At 52.5% G+C, this 17362-nt stretch overlaps 3 gene segments (V, D, J or C); all 3 read right to left on the bottom strand.

Annotated features, from left to right (window-relative positions):
• Positions 1-5586: 5586 nt before the first annotated feature.
• On the bottom strand, positions 5587-6210 carry LOC113616751 (immunoglobulin lambda variable 3-19-like). The segment is given in 2 exon segments: positions 5587-5987; positions 6134-6210. Coding segments are annotated over 2 exon segments (432 nt in total).
• Positions 6211-8412: 2202 nt separating this feature from the next.
• LOC113616750 (immunoglobulin lambda variable 4-3-like) lies at positions 8413-9683 on the bottom strand. The segment is given in 3 exon segments: positions 8413-8481; positions 9115-9461; positions 9575-9683. Coding segments are annotated over 3 exon segments (462 nt in total).
• A 1083-nt stretch (positions 9684-10766) lies between these two features.
• Positions 10767-13662, bottom strand: LOC113616752 (immunoglobulin lambda variable 3-25-like). The segment is given in 3 exon segments: positions 10767-10879; positions 13066-13389; positions 13548-13662. Coding segments are annotated over 3 exon segments (483 nt in total).
• Positions 13663-17362: the final 3700 nt, after the last annotated feature.

Here is a 17362-nt window from a genome sequence, read left to right as displayed (position 1 = left end):
TCGTCCTCAGCCCGGACTCCGCTAATGGTTAGGGTGGCCATGTTCCCCGATTTGGAGGCAGATATCCAGTCAGGGATACCCGAGGGACGGTTGCCATCACCATAGATGACCGGCACAGGGGCCTGGCCCAGCTTCTGCTGGTACCGTTGAACATATTTACTTCCAATGTTGTTCCCCCCACACGTGATTCTGGCTGTCTGTCCCAGGGACACCGACACCGAGGGCAACTGAGTCAGTTCATAGGAGGACACAATGCCTGCAGGAGAGAAAAGGACAGGTGGGCTGGAGGTGAAGAACCCATGTCCAGAGACCCCCACCTGCCTGGCCTGGACTAAGCTCCAAAGATTCTCTGGGCCCCGAGGGCGCCCCCTCCCGTCAGTCTCAGCCCCAGGGGCCCATGGGCCTGGCTGGTGGATGGAGCCTCTGAACAAATGAGAACGCCCCCCACTTTCTCTGGCAGGCGCAGCCCCTCGGGGCTCACACACAGCAGTGAGCACAGGGGGGAGATTTCAGCCCCTCCAGCCCCCCATCCTGCGGCAGGGCCAGGAGTCTCCTGTCCCCACGGGCAGCGCCCTGCTGAGCTCAGAGTCAGGGCCAGGCCTGTCCCCGAGCCCTGGGCCAGGGGTGGGCGGACCCTGGGGGCAGCACCTGTGCAGTGAGCCAGGAGGCCGAGGAGGAGGGGCGTCCAGGCCATGGTGGAGGCACCCCGAGTCTGCTCCCCGAGGCCTAGGCTGGGCAGGGCGCCTCCCAGGCCTCTCTTATCCCCTTGCTGGAGAGAGAGCTGCCGGGGGTGCGAATCAGCCGGAGCCCAGGGGGTCTGCCTGGGGAGCTCTGTGGTTTCAGAGAAGGGCTCAGTCCCCAGGGACACAGAGAGGGAGGGGTGGCCCCTGCAGACCCCGCCTCGGCCCGGGGGATCCTCCTCCACCTGCTGTCCCATAGTCTGGGGGTGACATCTCCAGCCCAGTCTGAGTCCTGGCCTCACTCCTGGACGGGCCTGGCCACTGAGAGCTCAGAGGTGGGTCTGTATTCTCTGAACTCATTCCACGGGCAACACTAAGAGGCTTAGACTGTACAGGATTCTCCCCCCTATCACAGCTCCTGGGCCCAAGACTGAATAAAATTCACAGTTTGACAAAGCACATGGAGTGTTCCAGGCCATTGCGGTGCTGTGTCTGCCCTGGGCTGTGAGCTCCTGGGGCTGTAGTGTCCCCGTCGTGCCCCAGGGACAGGAACAGACAAGGGGCTAAAAGAAATGTTTGCTCTGTGAGAGAATGAGAGGGGGCTTCAGGGTTTAATAACTCTGCAAGGGAATGTCAGTCCTAATCCATTTCCCTTCAGTTGCTGGGAAAATATATATGTCATAAACATCAAAATTACGGAAAGCTGATTGAGTGACTGCTGTGTGTCAGACACTGGGAAACAGGAAGTGTGGAAATTTCTGGTTCCCCCCTTCCCTGTAAGGGGTAAGCGGAGGGACAGGTGTGAGGGCAGTGGGAGAGCTTCCAGGGAGTAGGAGCAGCTGTGTCTGGAGGACAGGGGCTCCGAGCACAGGGAAGGGAGTGGCAACGTGTGGTCACAGGGAGGATGAGCATTTCTGGACAGCGGTGGCTTTTTAGCAGTATTAGGTGGGCTGGCAGTGGGTGTGGGGCAAGGAAACAGGCACCGTCTCCAAGAGCAGGACTTGGGACACACGGAGACAGAAACATGTACTTGAGAGTGAAGGTGACACTGTAGAAACGGAAGGACACTTGTCATCAGGTGTGAGGTCCTGGTTACTCCTTCCCCTGCACTGGAGCCCTGATGCCCAGGACACCACTCCTCCAGGTGGCTCTGCCGGGCTACCTCTGCTGCCCCCTGGTGGCTTCTCCACACTGGAGGCGGAGACTCAGTTCTCGGTATAGATTTCAGAGCCCACTGCTCAGGTGGTGATTTCCCTGATCCAGGGATGGTGACCCCAATCAGGATTTACTCCCTCTCCATGGCTCTGTCTGCCTCACGTCCTGGCACGAGGGGCTGAGATTACCCGTGAAGATATGAACAGGCTCATCTGGAAGAGGAGGGGGCTGGGCTCACGGAGGCATCCCTGCTCCTGTCTGTGGCGTGGTGGGAGGTCACGCAGGTGGGATGGGCAGTGGGGACACCTCCCTCAGGGGGTGACTCTTATTGGTGCCAGCTTTGGGTATGGGCCTGATGCGGGGTGGCGGCTACAGTTCCAAAGGCATGGTTAGGACCACACCCACTGGGAAATGTTCATTCAGACCCACTTTGGGCTGGCACATTCCCTCCAGGGAATTCAGCATGAACGGGACACAGTCCCTGCTTGAAGGGTGTTTCCATCCTGTGTGGGGGGCAGTGCAGGAGACACAGTGGCTTTGCACACCTGGCAGAGAATCTCCACCACGGTCACCTACACATTGCCTGCAGTGTTTATTTAAAAGCCAAACACTTGCTTCTTTCAGGTCTCTGGCTATCAGGTTTGACTAGGTGGCCCAGCACTGTTCTATGGGATGTAAGGGTCAGTTGGCTGGAGTTTATCTCGGGGAACTCTTGCTCTTGTAAAGGAAAGAAATAGCAGGAATTGACGCAGATCCTTTCCTCTTGAACATGGTGTGATAGCTGGAGCTGCAGCAGCCATCCTGAGGTCTGTCATCCACAAGAATGAAAGCAAGGCCAACATATAGGGACAAGGGACCTGGATGCTGGCAAGATCTTGGGTCCCACGTGGAATCTGTGATCACCCAGAGAACTTATCTTGGTGAGACTACAATAGGTCCCACCTGTTCATGCCTCTGCTTTTCATCAGTGAGTCCTGAAATTAAAAAAAAAAAAAATGTATTCCGACCAAGCAGGAAAAGTCTGAGCACAAATGCATCAGTTAACGAAACTAGTGATGGGGAAAGAACCCCATCGTGGTGTGTGCTGTGGGGATAATTAATCCAGAGAAGAGACAGACAATGACAGGCAGGCTGTTCTGTAATCAGAGGTTGGGGGCCTCCCCAAAGGGGTAACTCTGGAGCTGCCCTCAGGACTGGGGAGAACCAAGTAGTAAGAAGTGAGCGTGGGAAGGGCTGAGACTTGGCCAGCGGGGAGGAGTCGGGTGTGTTGGAGGATCTGAAAGGACAGGGCAAACTTGAGGGATCTGGGATGTAAACCCAGCTCAGGGCCAGTGTAATATGTTCTCTGAGTTAAGAATTTGAGGGGTAGAAGTGACATGTGTTCAGGTGGAGCAAAGGGGATTCACACGTAATAAATCCGGGTCTTTGCAGCTGCTTAGCACAGGCTGGAGCCCAGGGAGCAGGAACAGGATTGACACAGGTGGGTTGAGACAAACCCCTCGGCCTTCCCTACTTTACCTGAGGGCTGAAGACCTTCGGGGGGGTTACTAGTGCCTCTCCCCTGCCAAGTATCCACCATGCAGCCGTGCTGGGGCTTTAGCTGCTGCATGTGCCTCTGGTCCTGAGCCCTGTCTACTGTCCCGTGTGGCTGACCAGTCACTGCCTTCCATAAATGTCTGCAGATTTGCTTCTGTGACTGGGAGCCCAGGACTCGAGGAGCTCACTTGACAGGGAAAGGCAGGGGCTGAGAGAGGGAATGACAACGCCAAGTTCACTTGGGGGCTAGAGAGAAGAGAGATGTCTTAATCCCTAAATAATAGCCTCTTCTGAGTGTTCTAGAACCAGACTGGGCCAGGAGGGGGCTGTGGGAAATTCTCAGCCTGAATTGTAGATTCTTCCTGTCAGTTCTCCCCACTGCCTCTGGGGGCGCTGCTGCACCTCCCCTGGGGCCGTCTGACACCTGGGAGGCTGACAATGCCCTGCTCCCCGTGGGGCTGAACAGAAAGCCCAAGGACAACACACTCCAGATTCAAAGCAACGAGGGCAGCCTTTTCATGATCTCGCCTCTGGAGGAATCCTGGAATTACTGCTTAGGTCTTAGGGATTCGGTGCATAAAATACCATCTGTTGCTGGTTCATGGTCCATTAGTGTGACAAGTTAATTGTACATTTAATAATCTGTAATTGTCAATACTTTTTGAACGTAATTTTTTCCCATGTGGTTTCCATCCTCCAAATTAGACATCCACCCTCATGCAAGACAGGAGTGCACTTGGAGGAAACTTTCGGCTTTTCTTTAAAAAAAAATCCACAGGTGGCATTTTAATATTTCTAATGTGGACCTTTCCCCTGGAGAATCTAGAATTCTGTGTGAAGCAGGAGATCTATGTGCCATTGTTCAGGTTGTCACATGTTTGTTTAAGCATTTGCCAGGGAAATGGTCTTTGGGTGTAAATTCACTGTTTTCCAAGGTCACCCAGAAATTTCCTCATTGTACGTCTAAGAGTTTGGACACTGGCTTTTTTGTGTGAGGAAAGCCATGCATTGTAGGATGTCAAGGTTTTATTTCTTTACAAGAAGGAGAAACATATCCAGCCAACTGATGGGTCAATAGCTGTGCAAAAATCAACCCAGTTCCTCCCTGGATCCTGTTTCAGATGAAAACTAAGGCTTTGGTATAACAGGGGCGTCTACTGTGAAATTGGGGCCCTACTTTGAAACAGAATAGATGTTCTTGGTGGTCCCCATCACTTAAAACACCTAATCATAGGACAGCATGATAGTGGTGACAGTTTTCAGTCATCACTTTGGACAGAGAAATCGTTTTTTGCCAGTTTCTTTCACAAACATTCTCACTGTAGCTTATTGGTCTCCAATGTACCTTTTTATAAAAATTCAAGGGCAATCAGATCTAACTGGGGATTTTGAAGAGCACATTGTGGATTTAGGTGGGAAAACAGAGACTTGCGGGTATATATAACCTCCTCGGGACCCTGATGAGCATGTTGGGAACAGCTGGCTAACTTAGATCGGGTTCCCTGCAAGCTGATTCTGAGACGTTAAGTGCATGTCCTGGAAATCTGGAAGGAGATGAGGAGGGGAGACTGGGCAGAGGGGAGGGACCCGGGATTTGGTCACACAAATGAGGACCCGGGGTTCTGCAGGAGAGTTAAAGCTGGCCCATTCGGGTCATCCTAAACTGAGTCAGAGCCTGGGGATGGTGGCCTCAGGCATCATTCACCTGACCCTCTCTGACCAGGGGGATAAACTGGGGTGGGGGGCCATTTTCTGCACCAACAGCATTTCCCCGTGAGGGCACTGCTGTGAGTTGTCACAGGCTCCCAGCAGCTGTGGATGAGTAGACGAGGCCAGAAGAGAGAAGGAGGTAGATGCTAGAATGCCCACTGCTCTGGTGTGCTCCATTCAGAATCCCAGCTGCCATGGGGGCCTGGGGCTTCAGCATCAGATGGGATGGGACATTCTGTGGTCAAATCCTAGACAGTTGGGCCAAGAGGGGCCCAGTGACCACGACATGGAATTGTGGGGAAAACTATCACTGGAGGGATGTGTCCCTCTGTCTGTCCTTCCATACAGGGCCTCTGTCCGAAGTTCCCGACCTGGCCAGACAGCACTAAGACAGCCTGGTCCCGCCAGCCATAATCCACTCCTGAGCCCCCTGTGCAGAGCCTGCCTGGAGGGCTGGGAGGAGGGGCAGCCTGGGGAGCTCAGATCTGGGGGAACTGGGCCAGACCTGTCACTGTTTTGTTCATAGTCCTCCTGGGGCTGGAGGAGAGTGTGAGCCAGACGGGGAGGGGGTTTGTGTCTCACTTCCCTGTCTGCCTGTGTCACTGTGAAGATAATCACTGCTGTCAGCTGACCCACAGTAATAGTCAGCCTCGTCCTCGGCCTGAGCCCTGCTGATGGTCAGGGTGGCAATTTTGCTTGAGCTGGAACCAGAGAATCGGTCAGGGATCCCTGAGGGCCGCTTGCTATCACCATAAATGACCAGCACAGGGGCCTGGCCTGGCTTCTGCTGGTACCATTGAGCATAATAGCTTCCTAAGCTGTCTCCCTGGCAGGTGATCCTGGCCGTCTGTCCCAAGGACACAGACACCGCAGGTGGCTGAGTCAGCGCAGAAGAGGCCACAGAACCTGCAAGAGAGGAAAGGAGAGTGAGGGTGAGGAAGAGGGTCTCATCCCTGCAGCCTCATGCCCCCTGCGGCAGCTCCTGTGCTGAGCTGAAGTTCTGGACCAGGCTGAGCTCTGGTCACTTTTCGGGCTGAGCCTGGGGGCAGCACCTGTGCAGAGAGTGAGGAGGGGGAGCAGGAGACGGGTCCAGGCCATTGTGGGGACGCCCCGAGCTCTGCCTCTGAGCTCACAGCTGGGGTGGGGCCTTTGGGCCTCTCTTATGCTCAGAAGGGGTGTCTTCATGCAAATCTCCTTCCTGCCACCTTTGGCCTTGTGACCGGCTCCCTGCTGAGCAGAGAACAGCTGCGATCCAAGGAGGAGTTAAACTGGAACCCGAGTTCCAGGCCTGAGCCCAGGTCCCCAGAACTCTCTTGGTGCTGAGTGAGAAAGGCTGCCCCTGCCCCAGCATGTGCACACACCTCTCAGTCCGCTCCTGGGCTCCCCTCTGGGCCTTGGGGACACACAGGCGTCCTCTCTGGGGATGAGGTTATTGTGTGGTGGGCTGGACAGTGCTGGAAGCTGGCACTGTGGGGACCACGGTCATGCTGCTGCGAGAGCCCAGAATTCCAGCAGCAGACACAGTGACACCGGTCAGGTACATCTGGCAGGGTTTTTATTATATTTCTTTAAAGTTTCTTAATTTTTATTTTTCGAAGTATAGTGGATTTACAATGTTGTTTTAGTTTTAGGTGCACAGCAAAGTGATTCAAATCAACATATACATTCTTTTTCATTTTATGCTTAAAAATAAAAGGAAAAATGTCTTCCTTATCTAGACCTAGGCAAGAATTCTTGGACTTGACAATACATGCATGATTTGTGAAAGGAAGAAGATAAATTGAAATACATTAAAATGAAAAGCATATGTTCTATAAAAGTCCTTTTTATGGAGTTGAAAAATCCAGTAAAGTGGGAGAAAATACTTTCCACTCACATATTCATCAAAAAACTTGTATATACATTAAAAAATGTGTCAAAACTAATCAATAAACAAAACAACTAAAATCCAAGTGGAATTTGGGAAATGATGTGAACAGACATTTTTTCGGGAATGTACAGATGTCAGGTGAGCACATGGGAAGATGGTCCCCATGAGTCATTAGGGGAATGTCAATCACACCCTAAAGAGTTGCCGCTACACACCAGTCAGAATGGAGCAGATGGGCTAAAGTAAAAAACAGTGGCAAAACCAATGCTGGTTGTGCAGCAGAGGGACTGGTAGGACTATAAAGTGGTACAGACACCCTAGAAAACAGCTTTGCAGCTACTATGAAACTAAACATGCAATTACTGTACAATCTAGGAATTGTACCCTTGGGATTTTATTTCAGAGAAATGAAGACTAATGCTCCCATAAACACCTACACACAAGTGTTCCCCGCTCCTGTCTTAGTCAGCTCAGGCAGCCATGGAAAAATACCACCCACATGTTGCTTAAACACCACAAATTTATTTTCCAAGGTTCTGGAGGTCAGAAGTCCGTGATCAAGATGCCCTAATATTGTTTTTAGTGCAAGCTCTCTCCCGGCTCCCTGAAGGCGCTTTCTGGCTCTGTCCTTAGATGGTCTGTCTCAGTGGCTCACTCGGGGTTGGGGGTGTGTTTCTGGTCTCTTCTTATAAGGTCACTAATCCTATGTCCACAGGTGCGGACCAACCTGGGAGGAGATACCGTCCTCCACCCTGTTCATCAGTCACTTTCACAGACAGGATGACAGTTCTCACCCAGACCCTGACCCTATTATGACCTTGACCAGAGAGATGCCCTCGAATGTGTGTCCATCTCTCTCTGATCGAGTCCATAGGGGCAGGCCCCTCCCTGGTGGGTCGCCATCTAAGCACAGCATGGTATGGTCTCATCGTCTTCCCTTTTCCATCCTTGTCCTCACATCGTGCCGTCTGTCCCTCTGTGCGTCCGTCACAGGCTCCTGCTGTCTTCACTTCTTAGCAGCACAGGCCCCGGGGCGTGTGGATGTGGTGGGACCCGCATGGCGGTGGGTTTACTCACTGCCATCCTCCTGGCTCCCTTTCCTACAGTGTAAGGGGGACAGGACACTCCCCACTAGTGGGACCTGCAGGAGGCCTTGTTTGGGACAAAGTCACAGCAAAGCCTTGGAGAGAACAACCCTTTCCGGGATGGGGTGACAGGAGAGGGCCCTGTGTCCCCTGTGAGTCCCGGCAGAGTCGGGGACAGAGGTCACTGCAGGACGGAGCTCTGATGTCCTGTCCAGTCCTGCCCCCGGCCCCCTGTCCATCCCTCTCCGGGAGACCAACCGCCTCCTCCCCTCCTGCCCCCGTGGAGTCCTCCAGGCCACGGGCAGCTCCTGGACTTTGCCTCTCAGGCCTCAGTCACTGGGGGTCCGACTGGGGTAAGGGGACCATATTCTCCAGCTCAACATCCCCGTTCCCCATCCCTGCTGCTGTCCCAGTGGATGTGGTGCTGGCCGGTCCCTACAACGTCCTGTGGGTGAATGGGGAGCCATTCTTGGCACCAAAGCTGAGACCCTTCCCCAGCAGGAGAAGCCCGGCCGAGCTCCAAGTCTGTACTGCCACAGACACCCTTACCGCCTCATGACTCCCTAAGGACCCAGCTCTGCACCCACCATGGGGTCAAGGTTCCCATCCTCCCTCCCCAGATGCCCAGTGCTTCCTGCTGAGCCCTCAGTCCTGGCCAGGGGCCTGCTCTGCACCCGGGGCACCCAAGTCAGGACACTTGGTACCATGACCTGCATGTCGCCTCTGGACGCCAAGATCCATGTTCCTTCCCTGAGAGACTTGGAGTAGGGCCTGGGGGCTACTGGGGACAGGGTCATCTCAGCTCAGCCCTTTCCCAGTGTCCTGTTCTGCCCTGGGCTGGGCTGGTCTCTCCCAGCACTGCCCACACAGACCTGTGAGGAGGACCCAGAATCCCACCTCATCAAAACCACCTAAATTTTAATGTGTGTCTGCCTCTCCCTGGGGGTGACTCGGGGAGAGGTTGGGGGTGAGGGGTTTGCAAGGGGAAGACTCAAAGGTCAGGACTCCGGGGACAGACAGGGAGCAGCTCACCCTGGTGCGTGGGACGGAGGGCAAGGGAGGGAGGTTTTGGCCTCACTTCCCCTAGGTCTGTGTCACTGTGGCATCCAACTTGGCCGTCAGTGTTATAGCTGACACCACAGATATACTCAGTCTCGTCCTCAGACTGGGTGTTGGCGATGGTCAGGTAGCGGTCAGCCCCAGAGCTGGAGCCTGAGAAGCGGTCGGGGATCCCATCCCCCTTGGTGACGCTTCCGTCACTGGTCAGCTTCATCAGATACCTAGGGGCCTGCCCTACTCTCTGTTGATACCACTCAATGTAGTACGTGCTGTGCTCACTGCTCAGGGTGCAGGTGAGCTTGGCCGAGCCTCCCAGGGAAGAAGATGCAGACGGGGTCTGGGTCAGCACAGGCACAGCACAGAGACCTGCAGACAGAAATGCAAGGGTTGGCTGACGGCACTGACACTGGGCAGGTGACCCTCAGGACTGTGCTGGAGGGAGGGGCTGGGAGGCCCCCGCGTCCCTGGGCCACTCTGACCTGTGTTGAACAGGAGGGGCAGGAGGTAGAAGGGCACCCAGGTCATGGTGGGAGGTCCTTCTGCGAGCTCTGCACTGAGGCTGCCCAGCTGGACTGGCCTCTCCAGGTCTCTGTCTTATCCTCTCCCCTTGCAGCTCGCAAAGGGAGGAGCAGTGAATGCAAATCTACTCCTCCCTCCCCATCCTGTGTCTCAGCTCCTGGCTGAGCCCTGAGCCCAGAGGCCTCACGCTGGGGACTCCCTGGGGACAGAAGAAGGGCCACGTGTGAGTTTCAGAGAGACATTTACTCTCCTCAAGAGAGGTGTCTTCAAGGAAGCGTCAGTCATGCCCTTTGCACTTGAGCCCTCCCCAGGGGACATGGACCTATGAGGGTCCCAGCCAGGACCACAGTGCCCCTTGGTGCCCCCAGGATGGACGTCTTCCTACACATGTAGCTACTTTAATAGAATGACAACTTTTGAGCCCCCAGCATATGCCAGACCCTTGGTGAGTTTCCTGCAGCACCTCACCGGGCACCAAATAATCCCACAGCGCCCTCTGCTGAAGGCACAACCTCTCCCCAGTCTCAGGAGGAGGAGTAACCATTGGGACGGTAAATGATTTTCCCAGATTCCCCCAGACAGGGATGCATGGGTCAAGATTCCATCCAAGGGACTGACTTCAGAGCCTGACGTTTCAGCCCCCCCCCCCCCCCCCCCTCAAAACCCCCCACAGTTTCCTCCATCCCTACTCCAGGCCCCCTGAGCCCCTCCTGTCACCACCCTCTGTTCTGTATTCAGGTGATCCATATCCAATGTCACTAAAATATTCCTTATGGTCCACCTTTCCATCTAGATCTATTCACAAAATATAACTTTATGACTTGTGGGGTTTATGGAAATGATCTCCCTACTGAAAGGGATGATGTGACACTATTTACTTAAAAATGTACAGACTATTGTCATTCATTTCACAGACTGTAATAAAAATGTGTTTAACGATTCAGAACCACCTTTAAAATTGTAGTTGTATTTACTATCTTGCCTTTGGGAAAGAAGTCACATGGATACATGTATTAAATCTCCTCATTTTGAGGTACCCTCAGTATCCCTGGTCTTGGTGGAAAATGGCTCAGCAGTTCCTCTCCAGCAAAGACTCTGGGCTTGGGACCCTCCGTCACCTCTTGGTGTGGTGAGTATGTACTACAGGCACGGTTACCCCAAGGAGACCTCATCCATCTCACCTGCTCTGTCCAACATGGTGGCCACAAGCCAAGGAGGCTTCTGAACATGCAATGTGGGTGGTCGCAGTGAGATGTGCTGTAGATCTGAAATACCCAGCACATTTCAAAGATTTAGGAGAGTGTAGTGTAGAATGTATCAATATTCTAATATTTAATTCATATTGAAATGATATTTTCAAGTAATTTAGTTACGCAAAACCTATTATGGAAACTAACTGCATCGGTTTCTCCTAATTTTTAAAAAGCGTTTACTGGATAATTGAAAATGACATATGTGGTTCAAATAGTGTAGGTAATGGATAGGGCAGCACTGCAAAGTCACAATGTCAGTCACTTGTGTCTGAAATAGGAGAGAGAACTTCCTAGCACATTCAGGAAAGGCCACGTCTTAGCTTTGGAAGCACCATGAGAGGCCACAGGAAGGTGGGGAAGTCCAGGAACTCGGGTGGAGGGACCTCTTTGTTGCCGGGTCTGCCCCGTTCCAGTTCTGATTTGAAACAAGTTGCTCTGTCCTTCGTACCTCAGCTTCCGCATCTGTAAGATGGGATATAATGGGGATGCTTGTTCATTGATTATTTGTGATTAAACACGTTAATAAGTAGGAAGAATGTGGATGGGTCTTGATATGTATTAAGCACACATGAATATTTACTCCTCTTCCATCTGTGAATATCCTTAAGCCTTACCCATACACTTAATAGAAAGCAGAGACGGTGGAATCGTGGTTGTAGGAATGGGATGGATGGGAAAAGTCTTGGGTTTGGGATTTGCCACTGACAAAATTTTCTGGCCACACCAAAATACACAAACATATTGTAGGACCTCTAACAATTGCCTGTTGAAGTCCTAACCACCAGTGCCCAAGAGTGGGACCTTATTTGGAAATAGGGCCCATTCAGATGTAATTACTTAAGGTGAGTTCATACTGGATTGAGGGGCCCCTAAACCCATTCAGTGTGCCCACCAGGTCTCAGGAGCTCTGTTCCAGGTCACCATGGACACCCTCAGCCCCTCCTGCTGGCCTCCTTAGTCTTTCTAAGGCCACTTGGGTCTGGAGCTTAACTGTCCTAAACTCATCAAACTGAGCTTGTGTCAGGCTCTAGACCCTGGAACGATGGGCAAAATTTGTTAAGAGGAGACTTTTTCTCAGGCCACATGGGTGGGTTTGGGGCAGGGGATGACATCTCTCATCATTTTTCTTTGGTGGGTCTGTGTTTGATTTCGACTAGTTTCTACTGCTATTTCATCAAGTTCAGTGATCTTCTTCTGCAGCATCTATGTGCTCTCAGTCTCATCCAGTTTATTTTAATCTCAGATGTGTAGTTTTCATTTGCAGAAATGCAATGTGGATCATGTTTTTACACCCTGTGTCTCCGTTTAACATGTTCAATCTTTCCTCAAGCTCAGGAACAAATGGACTATAACTATAGAAGTTGCTTTTGTGTCCTTGTCTATCAAATACATCATCTGGGCCATTCAGGGCAAGTTCGGATTAACTGATTTTTGTACTTATTCTGACTCTTAGTTTTCTGATTCCTTACAGGAAATGTTTGATATTCAGGTATTGTGAATCTTTCCTTGCTGGGTATGGGATATTTTGTTTCTCCCTATGTTCTTTCTTTCTTATTGTTTTTAGTTTCAACAAAGGTACTTGGTCACAGTTAAATCCTTTCTGTACTTGCTTTTACACTTTCTTACATGGCACCAGGGGACACGACCTTGGGGGGACTGTCTCTACAACGACAGCCCTCCCCAGGGAGGGCACAGCTGGGAGCTGCCAGGGGCTCCAACATGGGTGTGAGGCAGATGAGCCCAGAGGAGGGACGTGGCGGCCCCCACTCTGTCCACTCTGCTGCTTTGCCTCGTTTGGAGTCCCAGGTTGTCACGGGATCCTGGAGGTTCCAGAGCTCTGACGAGCTGGGTGGTTCTGGGCATCCATCCAAGAGATTTGGGCTGATGAGTGGCCAGTCAGCACCATGTGGACATCCAGGGTCCACTAGCACTGGGTCTCTGCCCTCGCTGTCTGTCCTTCATTCAGGCCTTATTTCCTCAAGTCAACACCACAGCCCAGACGCTGAGCCAGCCTGGTCCTGACAGTGCATAATCACTCCTGAGCCCCCTGTGCAGAGCCTGCCTGGAGGGCTGGGAGGAGGGGCAGCCTAGGCGTCTCAGAACTTGAGGGACAAGGCCAGACCTGTCACTGTTTTTCCACAGTCTTCCTGGGGCTGGAGGAGAGTGTGAGCCAGACACAGAGGGGGTTTGTGTCTCACTTCCCTGTCTGCCTGTGTCACTGTGAACATAATCACTGCTGTCAGCTGACCCACAGTAATAGTCAGCCTCGTCCTCAGCCTGGGCCCTGCTGATGGTCAGGGTGGCAATTTTGCCTGAGCTGGAACCAGAGAATCGGTCTGGGATCCCTGAGGGCCGCTTGCTGTCCTCATAAATGACCAGCACAGGGGCCTGGCCTGGCTTCTGCTGGTGCCAATATGTATATTTTTTGTCCAGTAGGTCTCCAGAGCAGGTGATCTTGGACGTCTGTCCCAAGGCCACGGACACTAATGGCGGCTGGGTCAGCTCATAGGAGGCCACGGAGCCTGTAAGAGAGGATGGGAGAGGGGTTGAGAATGAAGGATCCATTCGCAGGGAGGGGTCCCACTCTGAGGTTGTGCCTGGGCTGAACTCTGGGTTTGAGGCAGGCCCAGCCCAGGGTTCTGGGGGGCCTGAGCCTGTGGGCAGGGCCGGAAGGCAGCACCTGTGCAGAGGATGAAGAGGGGGAACAGGAGAGGGGTCCAGGCCATGGTGTGGACGCCCTGAGCTCTGCCTCCGAGACACCACAGCAGCTCTGGGTTCTACTCATATCCTTTTATTCCCTCTCAGAGCTTTGAGGGGGGCAGTGAGGGTTTGGGTTTATGCAAATTTACACCCCCCTGGGGCTCCTTACTGAGATGGGAGTCACCCAAACCATCAGCCCAGGTGACTGTCACCCAGCTTCCTCCACGGCTTCGCATGTCCAAAAACTCAGACTTGGCCTCCAAGGTCTGAGGTCACAGTCACCCTCCTTATGTCTGACCACATGACCGCTGTTGGAAACCATCCAGTGGTCTCTCCTGGGCTGGCCCAGTGGGGCTGTCAGCCTGGCAGCATCCTGGCCGTGGCCACTGTGCCCCTTTCACTGGGTGTCCTGGGGTTCACTGTGAATGAGACCCTTTAATATGGTTACTGTGTCCTGAGCGGATGGCACAGTCAGTCCCAACTTCCTGCCGAGCACTGAACCTTGGACACCGGTGGACCCTGAGGGCTGGTTCCCTCTGGGGCTCCACTTGGGCAGCCCCACCCTCTGTCCTGATGCTCTTGGCTGTGCTCTGCTTCCCCCTGCTGTGGAGTAGAATCAGACCGGGGCTCCCCTCCCTCAGGTCACCCCAAAAACCACCTGAGAGAGTGTGGACCAGGGAGTCCAGCCCTGACTCTGAGCAGCTGTGACCCCTGCCCTGCCCGGCCCAGCACGGAGAGGTCACCTACACAGTGCAATTGTTATTCCTGTAACCATGTCTCAGGGTAGAAATGCCCTTCCTGTCCCTTTGGTTTTGTTAGTAGAGTAGAGTGTACAGGATGAACTGTAGCTGCAAAGTGTCAAGTTCCATAGCAACGTGTGTAATCCCCTCAGGACCCAAGGTTCCTTGTATTTGGGAACCAAGGTTGATACTATCTCCTCCCCAGGAGGTCAGTTGAGTGATGATGTTCCTGGCACTTGAGGTCATTTAAGCCCTTACATCATCATCATCATCATCATCATTATCACCACCATCATCATCATCATCATTATCACCGCCATCATCATCATCATCTTCATCACCATCATCATTACCATCATCACCATCATCTCCATCATCAACATCATGATTTCCACCATCTCTTCTCCTTTTTTTATTTTTTTATGTCACCTCACACCTCTCAGAGTTTGTGGTGCTAGCATTTCTACCTTAGCATAGTCTGCCTTTTTAAGGAAACTGGGGATCTCCTGCTATTCCACTGGAATTCTATCCAGAAATCATACAGATGGCTGAACCCCTCTCCTCGGATTCCTGCAGGGTGACGACAGGAAACTCTAGGACCTCATAACTCACTGATTCCCCCTTTAGTTAACAATACACTTTGGTGGCCTTTTTATAATTTAACTTGGAAAAAAACTTCTTAAGGTCAGTACATACCTCCCCATTTTATAGCAGGTTAAGCTGTGGCCCAGAGAGAGTAAATCCCCAGATTAATAGAGAAATGTGGGGTGAGCCCAGGATGGAGCCCAGGGGTCCTGGATTCAGACCCTGGCCCTTTGGGGCAGAACTTCATCAGGGAGGGAGGGGAGCATGAGGGCCAGGCTGGGAGGAGAGACGGGGTCCCCAGGATCACTGTCATCCCTACCACATCCTTTCTGTCAATAGAAGCCCCCTCAGCCTGCATGTGGGGGTGGTCAGCGGGGCTGTACCCCAGATTAAGCTGGAGAATCTGTGGGGATGCAGGGCTGCCTGGCCATTCAGGGGCCTGGCTGGGTCCGGCTGCCTCTGCTGCAGTGATGCTTCGTCCTCATTCTCCTGAGCAGGTGGGAGTGACTGGTGACTCATGGCCAATCTATTGGTTGAGAGCTGAGTCTTCAGGGGTCTGTAGGGCCTGCAGGTTTACCAAAAGTACCTTAAGACCAGCCTTTTTAAAATTAACCTATGTGTTGCCTTTATTATAGTTCTTATTTCTTAGAATGACTGTAATTACTATCTCTGATCCTTTCATGTCTGTGTGAAGAGCTCTGTTAGCATTTCTCACAATAGAGAACCACTGTCCTCCTGTGCACAGTGAACACACTCCTCTCTGTGGAACTTTTGCAAAAGATCCCATAGCCTAGAGTCATAAGGAATCTTAGCTGATAAATGCTGGATCAGAGAGAAGTGATAACCAAATGTGGGGGCGGGAACCTTGAGGATCTTATCCGGTAACAAAACTAACAGCTAAAATAAACTTCTGGGCACCTGGGAATGCGGCGGCTGTGGACTGGACCGATGAATGTGAATTCTCTGAAATACATACATACATACATATATATGGAGACAGAGAAAGGCTGTAACTGTCCAGGGCACCATGTAACCCATGTTACGACCAGGGAGAGGGTATATGGGTGATCACTACACAATTCTTCTTCTGCTTTGTTGGTCAAATGACTTCAGAATTCAAATTCCTGTACTTTATTTCAGACTGAGCAATTTAAAAAATATTGTAAAACATACATACATAAGAGTTATTACTTTAATCACCGTGATGGTTCATTTTGTGTGTCCATTTGACTCGGAAACCGAGGTCCCACTTACATTTATTTCTGCGGGTGTCCAGGGGTGTTTCTGGAGGACATGAGCATTTGAACCTGTGGGCTCAGTGAAGCAGGCGGCCCTCCCCGTGTTGGCCTGGGAGGAACAAAAGGCCAAGGAAGGTAGAGTCCCCCTCCTCCCTGACACGGAGGCTGGGACATCGGTCTCCCACCCTGGGACTGAGAGTCATACATCAGCTTCCCTGGTTCTCAGGCCTTCGGACTGAATCTCACCCCTGGCTCTGCCGGTGTCCACTTGCAGACAGTGCTTCCTGGGACTTCTCAACCTCCAAAACCTCATGGCAAGATTCCTCATAATAAATCCACATAAAAAAATTGCACACAATAAATCTCTGTCTATTCATACCTATCCTATTTGTTTTGTGTCTGGAGAAACCTGGATAATACAATCATTTTTGAGTGAAAATCCAGTGGTACTAAAACACATTCACAACTTTGCGCACCCATCACCATGATCTATTTTTAGAGCTTTTTCATCACCCCAAACAGAAACTCTGCCCCCATCAGACAGTAATTTTGGGCACTTGGGACCTGGGGTCCAAGCTGAGGACAGTGTGTCCAGGAGGGTGTCCCCAGGAGAAGCCAGGTGGACTCAGCACTTCCTCTGCGGTTTCTGTGAAATCTCAGGAGAGGAAGGGTCCCAGGGGACAGGGCCAGGTCTCTGGCCTCTCCAGGCTGCAGGTAGCCCCGCAGGACATGGGGCGCCTCATCCAGGAGAGCAGGGGACCCAGCCCCAGGACTCCTACAGCGGGTCCCACCAGGAGGAGACGGATCCCCACAGAGCTCCGCCGGCTCAGAGAGCGTGGGCTCTCCTGAGACACGGGATCACACTCGGGCCCTGGACCACATCATGACCCCTAAAACTTTCCTTTCCTCTCAACCCTGACAGCAGCCTTTGTAGCTCAGAGCAGACACCTTTCTCCATTTTCATCAGGATGAACCAGGGTCCCAAGAGGACAGAGTGTCCAGCCCTGGAGGAGCCGGGCCAGGACCAGAGAGGATGCCCAAGCCTCAGGCCTGCCCTCCAGCTGCTCCGAGGCGGGTGGAGTGAGCGCCCGGCCAGGCAGGGAGGTTAGGATCTCACTTCTCCATCTGCCTGTGTCACCATGAGGATTATAACTGCTGTCATATGACTGATAGTAATAGTCAGCCTCGTCCTCAGCCCGGACTCCGCTAATGGTTAGGGTGGCCATGTTCCC

The sequence above is a fragment of the Aethalodelphis obliquidens genome, unplaced genomic scaffold (genome assembly GCF_003676395.1).
Source record: "Aethalodelphis obliquidens isolate GAN/ISIS:26980383/991018 unplaced genomic scaffold, ASM367639v1 scaffold458, whole genome shotgun sequence".
In the NCBI taxonomy this organism is placed as follows: Eukaryota; Metazoa; Chordata; class Mammalia; order Artiodactyla; family Delphinidae; genus Aethalodelphis; species Aethalodelphis obliquidens.
The sequence above is the reverse complement of the archived record's forward strand: the minus strand, read 5'-3'. Positions and strand labels throughout refer to the sequence as shown.